Source organism: Lagopus leucura, unplaced genomic scaffold (genome assembly GCF_019238085.1).
Source record: "Lagopus leucura isolate 7727_CA_CO unplaced genomic scaffold, USGS_WTPT01 Super-Scaffold_100030, whole genome shotgun sequence".
Lineage (NCBI taxonomy): Eukaryota > Metazoa > Chordata > Aves > Galliformes > Phasianidae > Lagopus > Lagopus leucura.
The window spans coordinates 1,187,255-1,198,235 of NW_024962281.1; the positions used below are offsets into that span (position 1 = coordinate 1,187,255).

Sequence of the window (10,981 nt, forward strand, 5' to 3'; positions counted from 1 at the left end):
ATGGCTGTGAGCATCTCCCAAAACACAGCTCTGCATCCCTTGGGCATTTCATGGAGCCCTGCCTGTGCTGTGTTTGGGTACCTCTGGGATCAGGGAGCATCTGAGCTGGAATTTCAACCTCTCAGATTTATTTGTAGGTAGACTCAGAATCAGGCTCTGATTTTGTCCCTTGGTATTTGCAGTCATAACGAGAAGGTGTCTTCCAGTTGCATGCAGCCTTACATTTAGTGAAGATCTAGAGAACTCTTGTTATTAAAAACTTAGTTGTTGTTTTGCAGTAAAGGAATTGATGGTTTCAAGATCCCTGTACCTACTGAAGCTATGTAGCTTCTCTGAACATTGTTTTCTAGTCCTCATTTTCAACAGGTGTGTGATGCTAACTGCCTGCTCTCCCTGAGTGCCACCATCCTCCCACCCACTCTCTTTCACCATTCTTTTTTTCTCCTTTCCATGTTAGGATCCTGTAAATATTGTTGAAATGTGGCTGCAGTGCAAAATGGGCTTTTCCAACAACGTGGGTGTGGATATCTAATTGAACAGCTTCCTGGAAAGCCTTCCCCATGGCTGTATCTGAGAACGAGACAGAGAGATGGCCTCGCAGGCACGGCGGTGGAATAGGAGCACTGATGGAGCCCACAGCTGCTCCTGACAGCAGCCGTCTGTCCCCAGTGCCATCCCTTGGCAGCACAGACCACGTCTTGCACCTCCCTGGGCGAGCAGACTCTGCGTACAGCTCTTTCTCAGGGAGTTCAAATGTTCCAGAGTATCACACCCCATCGTGTTATGAAGCAGACTGCTGTTCAGCTTCAGAGCAGGTACCGTACATGGACTCGGAATACGTAAGAGGCATTTATAACCTCAGCGCACCAAGCTCTGCTCTCAGATGCCTGCAGCCGTGCCAGGCACCAGCCCAGGGCATCCCTGCTTCCTCTCACAGCCCTGCTCTTGCTGAGTGCAGCAGTGGCACTCCTTCCCGTGGGACACTGGACCAGGGACTGCTGCCTCCGGCTGCACCTCCGCCCTCTCCTCCCATGCGACTCGACAGCTACAGAGTCACCAGACACCTGGAAAGCACAAAGGGGAGAGGGAGGTGGAACTCTGGAGGTCTCAGTGAGTGCAGTGTGCAGCAGTCAGCTCCTTGCGTGGACAGCCAGCCGGTGAGTGCATTGCATGGCCAAACAGGGGCTGGAAGCTGTGAGCCAGCTATGGTGGCAGCTAGGAGGAGGGCTCTGGAAAATAAGGGTCCTTCTGGTTCTGCAGATGGAATATCTATATCAAAACTTCAGGGGTTAAAGACAGAAGAAAATGGAGAGTGGAGCCCATCCCAAAAGCCTGTGAGGAGAAGTAATCCTCACGTTTACAGCAGGCCATCTTCCTTCATTTTTCAAGAGTATTTGAAGACTGATTCCATGGCTAACATCCCTAAAATTCTGTCTGCTTACGGTTCAGCTCACATGCACAGTGTTTCTGAAGAGGTGAAGCCCAGGCCCTACACATGTGCACACAGCAGCCCTGGTGCTGCTGGTGATGCAGGAGGGGGTGAGCTGTGCCCATGCAGTGCACACCGGGCAGTGCTCGGGGATGCAGAGCTGCAAAGCCAATGGAAGGGATCGCCACTGTGCGCTCAGTGCCCGCTCCGTGCTGAGCTGCCTCTGAATGTGGGTCAGGAGGTGTTTGAGGACATTTGTGACTTGAAATGTACGGAGAATGCTCTCCTTATAAAAAATGCATCCAGGAAGTTCAGCATCTGTACAGATAAAAATGGGTGCTATGAATACAAAGGAGAAATTGGAAGTGTTGTTAGGGAACCGCTTCTGAACCCACCAGGCAAAATGCAGAAATCGCCTCTATCCTGCAGCAGTGATGCTGTAGAATTGGAGCAGCCTCCCTCTGGGAAGTTGGATCATGGCAATAAGCAGTGCTGTGATAATACTGAGCAAATGGCTTTTCTTACATCAAAGGAAGATTCCTCATCACAGCCTGTAAATGAAGGTTGTGCCAATAGCAGCAGTCCTGGCCTTAATGCGCAGCTAGAGCAAGAGCAACCTCCTGTTCCTTATCAGAAATGTCAGCCTGCACTTCAGCAAGAGCTCTTAAGACAGGCACTGTATGATCCTGCCGGTGAGCAAATAACCAGACAGACAACTCCGATGCTTTATTACCTGTCTGGGGGAAGGGCTGCCAACGCCACACACCACACTAAGCTCACACAATGTCCAGAGGGTGTGAGGAGCTCACCAAAGGGATTTGCAACAAGCAGCCACACTGCCTCAGCATGGAGCACAGAGATGCAGAGGGAAAGCAGTCAGCCCCGAAAGGCTGAGCATCGCCAGCACTGTGCCAATGGGGATCCCCTGAACAAGGCTGAAGACATCGCTCTCGGGACTCCTGCTTCATCTGTGGAGGAGAGTTCTAAGAATGACTACAGAGAGAAACTTAAAGTGGCTCAGAAAAAGGTTCTGAGAGAAACTTCCTTTAAAAGAAAGGACTTACAAATGAGTTTGCCTGTTAGACTGAGACAAAAGCCCTCCAAAAGGCCTTCAATTGAGCACCTTAGATCTTTCTCATTGTCCAATGCAAACGAAGATTCCAAACCTGCTCCTTGTTCTGCTTCTCACCTAGAATCCTTGGAAGGTTTCAATAAAGACACAGAAATTAAGAGGCCACAAGCAGGTCGATTAGGGGGAAGGAAAAGGTTGACAAAAGAGGAAAAGAAACTGTGCTATTCTGAACCTGAGAAACTCAATCTGCTGGCAGACAAGGAAGTCCAGGGGAGCAGAGGCAGCGATGAGAGCACTGAGCAGGATATGGCCACAGCCAGGAGAAGGACTTCAGAGAGCAGAGGCAGGGCTCTTTCCAGTTCGAGCATCTCCAGGACGGAGCTGAAGCAAATCCAGCACACTGCACTGATGGAGTACATGGAACGGAAGATCAGTCAGAGACCAGGCAGCACACAGCACGCCCCACTCCATAAACTGCCCCTGCAGACAGGGCCTTCGCATCCTAAATGGCCTCCTGGCAGGAGCTCTAACCTCGGTGAGAGCAGAAAGGCACCAAGCAATGATGCTTCCTGCCAGGTGTTCTCTGAAGAAGCAGCACCAGATGTTTTCCCTCCTTCCTCACCTGTTCCCTCACCAGATGCAGACGGTGGATGCAGGACGGTGCCAGCAAAGCCCAGCCTGCATCCTGCAGCACCGGATTGCAGCTGCAGCACCGAGTGTGTGTCTGTGCACAGCATCCCTCTGTCGGGTGCTGCTGCCCAGGGGAGGGAAGTGGAGCATCCTTCCATGCAGGTGAGCAGTGTTGGGATGGTGGGGTGCAGCCTTCTGCTGCAGAGAAAGTGGGTGGACTGGTCACTGGGAAACCTGCTCCTCATCAGGAGTGAGAGGAGATCAGTGCTTGGCTTCTGGCAGGAGGTGGAAGAAGTTGGGGTGAAGGGCTGTCTGCTTAATCCATAGGAAATGCTACATTGCTGCTTGAAAGCAAAGCCTGTGCTCTGCTTTTGCAGCGTGCAGAAGTAATTGGGAGGGGGGATTTGAAGAGAAGTGCTGACAACTGTAATGTATTATGTATTTATGGTTACCAATAACTATGGTATTCTCAAAAATATTTTGTAAGGACGTATTGCAGACAAACAAGGTGTCCTTTATGCTGCAACATGAGTGTATAAAGGAAGAAACTTTCTGTGACAGAAGTGTGCTTGGTCTGAGCAGAAGCACCTGCACAATTAGTGCACAGCTATTGCAAAGGGGGGGAGGTGGAAGGGGGGTGGAAGAAAAGCTTGTGTCCAAAGCCAACCCTCTGGGAAACTCCCAAACAACTGGAATCCAAGTGAAGGACCCATCTGTTGCTAATGCAGCTGCGTGGTCTGAGTGCTGCCTGTACCGTGTGCTGCTCTCATTTCCAGGCTGCAGACAGATGTGCCAGCTGTGCGGTGCCACCAGCCCAGCCTTGTGGAAACCACATCAGCACCCCCAGGTAAGGCTGCAGGAGCACTGCTGTGGGGCACATGGCTGTCTTCTTCTGCCTGGAGAGGAACAAAAACCCCTGACCTGAGCTCAAGGGGCAGGGCAGAGCTCACCCAGAAGCACAAAACCTCCTGGAGTCTCTCCCGCACTCAGAGCCCCTCCGGCCTCATCACTGCTCTGTGTTGGGGTGGCCCATCTTCTGGGGATGGGTTTATCCGTTCCCTGCTCCTAAAGTGTAGCAGAGCCCATGTTCAAGCAGTGACAGCTTAGTGCTGGGTGTGACTGCCTGCTTCCGTCTTCCTTTCTTAGCATCCTTCGTTGGCCATGCGGGAATATTTGTGTACTATGCTTTAAAAACAAAAAACAAAAAACCTGTTTTCATATTGGAGTGACCTTTAACATCGTTTCTCCTCAGCGGAGGAGTGTGTCAGTGCTGTGTGCCTGAGCTGCTCCTCTGGAAGCACAGCTCCCTCGTGTGACTATTGGAGACGGCCGCAGCTGCGCTGAGCAGCACGGGCTGCAGTGCTGCATGTGTGTGCGTGTGTGTGTGTGTGTGTGCATGTGTGCCTCCTGGGTGACAGTGAAGCCTTGGGGCTCTGCTTTCTCAAAGAAAAAAAAACATACTGTGCTGTGTACAAATAACTAGCTAGAAGCAAGGTGTGTTCAGTCTTGCTATCCATTTTGCTTGCTTTAGCAGCAGGGGTAAAGAGGACCTGAGCTTTGTCTCGACACAGAAATGAAGCTGACGCCTGTATAATAACCTCTATAAATAGGATTTCTGCTGTTTCAGTCACTTGAGCAGCCCCCGATGGCTCCTGGAGGCCTGCTCCTCTTGGCAGAAGTCATTCACAGCTTCCTGAGATTTGGAGTTTTGCTTAAACGTTCCCTTTTAGCTTGGGAGCTCAGTGAGTTTCACTTGGGGTTTAAGACAGAGTAGTGGAAGGGCAGAAAAGTGTTTGATCAGAGTTCTGTACCATGTGCTGAGTAACAGAGATGAAAAGCCAGTAGCTGGTTTGATTAGTAACTAATTTAGATGATTATCTTTGGGAAAGAACTTGAAGTATGGATTTCACTGCAGCACTTGTATCTTATTTGTTCTCTTGGTTTTCCTCCCAAGAAAGTGCTATTGAGCTGTGGTGGGAAATGCAGAGCATACAGGTGTTGTTTGTGCTGTTAATTACTACAAAGATTGTCCCATGTAAGACTTGCAGGGAGAGTGACTTTGCTTACTGTGTGCATCTCTTCCCAAGGCTACCATCCCTATCCCTAGCTGGGAATTCCCTCCTCTGGTTCAGTCTCTGTCAGGGAAGGAAAATGCTTACATTAGGTTGGCTTTGGGAAGGCCGATGCCATCTGTTGCACCAGGGTGAGCAGCAGGGGTGGGGAAAGGACAGATTTTTCTCTCGGCTGTGTTGACTTTGTGACCTTAGTTTAGGTTGACAAGCACTGAGGTGAACTCTGTGCCCATTCTGTGGGACAAAACTTCTGCTTTGTGCCTACAACTTTGAAGTTTGTAGGTCAAGTCAAATCAAGGCTTAAAAAAAAGCCCCTTTTCATTGAAACCCTCGGCTTTTCCTTTCTACCTTCACAATCATAGTATTTTATTTAAAAAGGTGCTAGTGGGCAAAGAAAGTTTTGTTCCTTCAGTCATGTCAGCACACTGCTATTCACACGCATGGCTGGGCTGCTCTGCTCGTTTTCATGTGGGTGTGTATGCATGAACACCATTTCTGCAGAGGGTGGGCTGCACAACTGTACAGTCACCTGGAGTTCAGAGGGGCCTCTGCACTCACAGATCTGGTCCTACATATATTTTACAAGTACCTGTTCCCACTTACTGTACCTTTATGAACATGATTGCTTATGGTGGCCTTTCCCTTCAGTTACCTGCAGCTGCTTAGCAGTATGGCAAAGTGTCTGCTATAGAGGAATCATCTCCAGTAAAGGGAACATCTGTCTTTATTCTTACAGTTCCCATGATCCCAGGGGAGACGGATGCCAGAACCACGAAGATCGAGACAGTGTTGTTGGAAGCTCTCTGTGTCAGCACAGTGAGGAGCCAGCTGCCAGCAGCTCTATCCCCAGCCCACGAAAAGGAAGCAGGGACGATGCTCAAATAGAAAAGAAAAGCAGAAGTGGATCTCAGACTGGCAGTGCTTTAACGACGTGTCCGGAGCTGCAGCCGAAGGCAAGCAATGCTGCGGCTGCTGAGGAGAATGTGGCAAGCTGCCTTGTGCTGCCAGCTCAGCCTCAGCAAGGAGATGGAGGTGCAGCCCCAGGTTGGGGTGCAAAGGAAGCAGCTGCACACAGTGGCTGTGGTGGTGATCTGCAGGAGGGGGAGACGGACCTGCCCCAAAGGAGGCTGTGCTCTCCTGAGGACCGGCGTTACGAGGAGCTTGCGTTGGCACTCATTGCCAAAGACAGCTCTCTGGTTGATGTGCTCATGCCTTATCCTGTTAGAAAAACTGCTCTGGACTTGATGGAGGGTCTTTTCCCTGTTAACGTTTCCATGTTGGAAATGCACAGAAGGAAGGCAGATCTGCGACGTGCACGGGAGAATGAGTGAGTAGACAAAACCCATTAACTGCTGTATTAAGATGGGATGGCATGTGAATGTTATACATGCACCAGCTCTGAGAAGATGTGTTTTTCTAATGTTTGTTTCATTAGCAAAGTATTATAGTTTTCTGGTTTACCTGTCCAAAAATATCTGAGGCTGAAGGGGCATGAGGGAAGAAAGCTAGAATAGGGCACACTGTGACAGCTGCATGCCAACGAATGTGCTGTGTGCATTGAAAGCATGAGAAATAAGTAAGCTGTGCACTGGTGGATGAGCATCTGAGGTATGACAAATTTAGCCCCTTCTGCCGGGGGGGAGTTTGGTGCTGCTCAGCTGAGCTGCATGGTTTCTACATGCTGACAGCTTTTGCAGATCAGATCTTCTGAGCGTGCTGCATGTGAGAGGGAGATGGGCTGAGCAGGGACAGGAGGTGCCCTGGTGGCCATGCTGCTGCACTGAGTGCATGGCAGCAGTGTGCTGATCTGCCTGCACTGCAGTGAGCAGATTGAGACCTGTCTGAAAGGGACTGACAAACCTTGTCTGCCAAAACAGTCCCCAGCCTTTAAAACACTAAAACATCCCTGCTGTGAGATGAGACACAAGTGATTCTGAAGTGGAGACACCTAAGAACAAGAATGCAGCGTTTGTGAACAGTACTCAGTGTTTGTCACAGGTTATTTTCTGTTTGAACAGCAGGAAAAGCAGTGGAGATGTGACAGAAGAATGTCCTGAGTCTGAACTCACCGTCAAGCAAAGGAGTGAAGATCCCACTGGGAAGGGAGACCGTGCACTGGGCAGGAGTGCAGATGACACGAAGGACCTAGATGACATCACGTGTAAGAAGGTAGATGAGCATCAAATGAACCATTGCTATTTCACCACGTCACAAACTTATTTGCATCACATCTATTATTGTGGATGCTTTTATTCATAGCTTTTATCCCAGTGATTATGTTTGGTGGATAACTTTGAGTCAGTCTTTTTTTCCAGTAGCTAATGTTCTAGGAATAAGCAAGGTGATCACAAATGGTGGTGTTTAAATTCTGCCTGATTTCATTCCGGTCCCTCCTTCTACGTGCCGACCTTCAGCAGGCCATGGGAGCAGTGTGTGCAGCACACCCATGGGTTGCTTGGGATTGTTTGATTGTTTGCTTCCTTGTTCCTGCACAGCTCCTGGCTTGTGAACTAACATTCAAATGTGGTCTCCATATCTGTAGAATTCATTACAATTGGCAGCCTAAATAATGAACAATAAATAATAAATGTTTTTGACACGGTGAGAACTTGGCAGCATTTTACACTAGTAGCCTATTAATTTCCATACTTGCAGGGAATAGAGGTGGGCATGGCTGGATGCCAGTCCTACAGATAGGAGCATGGCATCTTAGAAGGGTAACACACAGCTTTGAGGAATTACACTATTTTTTTTCCTGTAGAAACTCCATCTCAGGTAATTACAGTCTGCCCTCTTGAAATTCCTCCTGCTGTGGGCATAGGGATATTTTCTGCTGCCTGCTGTTGATCTGCTGCTGCTGCTCATTACGGCACCATCAGCCTATTTCTAAACAAGCTGAGGCAGTTCTTATCCCTCTCTGATCTAGGAGCCTTTTTCCATATCAACACTTTGGTATTCGACAGCCTCCTGCACCTGCTCTGCCACCAGGCCCTTGGGCTGAATGGAATCACCTGCACAGCTGCCTTTCTCTGTGAAATGAAATTCCAGTCTGTCCTCGTGCAGCAAAGTAATGGAGCTGTGGCTTCACACTCATGTATCAGAGCATAACCGTGTTTAAACACGTGGAAGTCTTTGTAGCAGTTCGCTGCTGACTCTGGCTCTCTGAGTGAGGAGTTATGGCACCAGTTGAGGCGATGATCAGTTGTTTGCTTCTCAGAGTTTGAGAACTAAGTATACCATGGATAATCTTCCTTTTCTTCTTTCCCAGAGCTTGAAATTATTTTAAGCTTTAAGCGGGGCAAAGATGACATGAGAAGATCCATCCTTTGTAAGTGATACATATGGCTTATCTTCAGCAATCCATTTTCTCTATGCTTTTTTTTTCCCTTTGCAGCTGGAGCTCATCTCCAGCCTTAGGGCCAAAGTGCGGGTGCTGGCAGAGGACAGGGAGCTCATCCTTGCTGAGGCCAAGGAGTGTGCAGAGCGTGGTGAGGAGCTGGAGGCTGCCGTGCGTGCTGCCTGCAAGCCCAACGAGTTTGAGCGCTACCTGATGTTCATCGGCGACCTGGAGAAGGTGGTGAGCCTGCTGCTCTGCTTGTCCAGCCGCCTCGCCCGCGTCCAGAACGCCATGAGGAAGATCGATGGCAACACAGATGCTGAGGAGAAGGTGAGAGCACCAAGTACTTAATTAGTTCTGTCCACATCTGTCCCATGGGGCTGCACTTGCCTCGCTTCCCACAAGCCCTGCATGCTGGTGAGCTGCACACCAGCGCTGAGCTGCGGGGGCCATCCAGCCCAGGGCTGCTCCCTGGGGTCAGAGCACAACCTGTGCATCTGGGGTGGGTTTCTGCCCACTGGTAATTGCTGCTTTAGAAAGCTTATCTCATTTATAAGAGCTTATCTCCCTATAAGAGCTTGTCTTATAGGGAGCAGGAGGAGGAAGTGGTTGTACCTTCAGATAAAGTTCCCCATAGTTTAACTTGACCAGCAGGTTCTAGTGGAAAATTGGGAATTTTCTCATGCTGCCAGAAAATCTTATTAAGTCTGAAATACACCTTTTTTTCTAAAAAACAAGGATAGCCTGGGGACAATGATTTCCTGCTGTCCTTACTGCTTTTAGGCATGCATTTATCAAAACAATACCTGCTGCTGCTATTGCTTTATGGGGGTTGGTCTCGATGATCTCTAGAGGTCCCTTCCAACCCCTACAATTCTGTGATTCTTATTAGGAAACAAAAAAGCACGGCATTACTGCTGGGGTTTCCTGGAGCTGTGCTGCTGACCTTTACTGTGTGCTTTAGAGGCTTGCCATTATTTAGATCTAGATGAGGAGAAGCAGGATCTACCTGCCCTAAGACGTCCATCATGTTAGCATAAATAATTCTGGGCAGCATTTCACACCAAACAGCCTTTGTGTTTTGGGGCTGGTGGCAAGCTGGTTTCTTTAGTGCTGCATCTGTACTCTTCCTAGCAAATGCATTAAAATCATTAATTGCAGACTTGGAATAACGTGCTCTGTAAAGACTTGATCATGTGCAATATTTTCACAAGTCACTACAGTTGCCCCAGCAGCCTTGAATTCCAGCTGCTGTGCTTGGGATGCAGGTGCTGACAGCTGCTCTGTGCTGTACTTATGGACATAGTCCTGAAACTGGGGATTTTGCAGCAGTGCCCTCCCTGTGCCAATCATTACAGCTGATGGAAAATTGGTTAAAATGTGGAGGGTATTAAAATCCCATAGAACAGACGAGGCTTGATTCTTGTGTATTTGACGAGCATTTACTGCTTGCATCAAGGTTACTTTCTTGCCTATGGGTTTTAAGTCACAGTACATTTTTCACTTGACAGTGGCACTCTGGCCACGTGCAACTCAGAAAATACAAAGATGAGTGCCTTAAAGAGCTTCTAATTGAAGCTATATGGACACAGAATGCTCAAAATTATGAGAACACGAAGTGCATTGAGTTTTGTCCTGAGGGCTCTGTGGAAGGAATGAGCCTTGGTGGGATTCACTGTGTGTCTTTACCTTACAAGCCACAAGAGTGAGTCATTTAATATAGAAAAAACTCATGTGGAACACAAAGCCCACAAGAGGAAGCAATTAAACTAAATCGACCATGGCTTCCAAATGGAGATGTGCAGTCTGCCAGGAATTATGAGGTTTCATAGTGTGCTGCTTTGTTTTTTCATCCTATTAGCAATCGCTGAATGAACGGCACAAGCTCTTGTCTAGACAACGGGAGGATGCAAAGGACCTGAAAGAAAACCTGGATCGCAGGGAGCGGGTGGTGGCTGGGATCCTTGCCAAATACCTGACCGACCAGCAGCTCCAGGCCTACAGGCACTTTGTGCAACTGAAGACCTCTTTGTTGATTGAACAGAGGGACCTCGAAGAACAGATCAAATTTTTCGAGGAACAATTAGAAAATCTAGAGAAAAGCATCCCTCTCTAATAACAGCGGGCTGTCCATTTGTATATGTGATATTTGTGATGTTTTCCTGGGAATCCATGGGCGCTCACTGCACGGAGTTTGAGCTCTTGCAATCCTGCTAGTGCCACAGTATTGACGGGTGCTTAGATGCTCTAGGCACAACTGGATGTGCTTTTCCGCTTGGATTGGGCAGGTGACAAAATCCTGTGGTGTAGCAGACTGCACTTTGGGAATGGCTGCTGGGACATCTTGCTCCCATTAATCTGGCGTGTATTTCCCCTTCTTGTTGTCTGTCCATCTGTTTCCAGGTTGACATAATCTCAATAAAAGAACGGCGTAAACATTT

At 48.7% G+C, this 10,981-nt stretch overlaps 1 protein-coding gene across 5 annotated transcripts in view; it reads left to right on the forward strand.

The window, feature by feature from the left end:
* Positions 1-10,981, forward strand: part of SHROOM1 (shroom family member 1) — a 28,242-nt gene extending 17,261 nt beyond the window's left edge. For 4 of the 5 annotated variants that reach the window (XM_042881623.1, XM_042881622.1, XM_042881621.1 and 1 more), the window contains 6 exons: positions 458-3,293; positions 3,908-3,978; positions 5,940-6,530; positions 7,222-7,372; positions 8,598-8,870; positions 10,402-10,981. In XM_042881623.1, coding sequence (XP_042737557.1) covers positions 561-3,293; positions 3,908-3,978; positions 5,940-6,530; positions 7,222-7,372; positions 8,598-8,870; positions 10,402-10,656 — 4,074 coding nt within the window. In that variant the 5' untranslated portion in view covers positions 458-560 and the 3' untranslated portion in view covers positions 10,657-10,981. The remainder of the gene's footprint in view (positions 1-457; positions 3,294-3,907; positions 3,979-5,939; positions 6,531-7,221; positions 7,373-8,597; positions 8,871-10,401) is intronic. The other variant, XM_042881624.1, reaches the window with a different exon arrangement.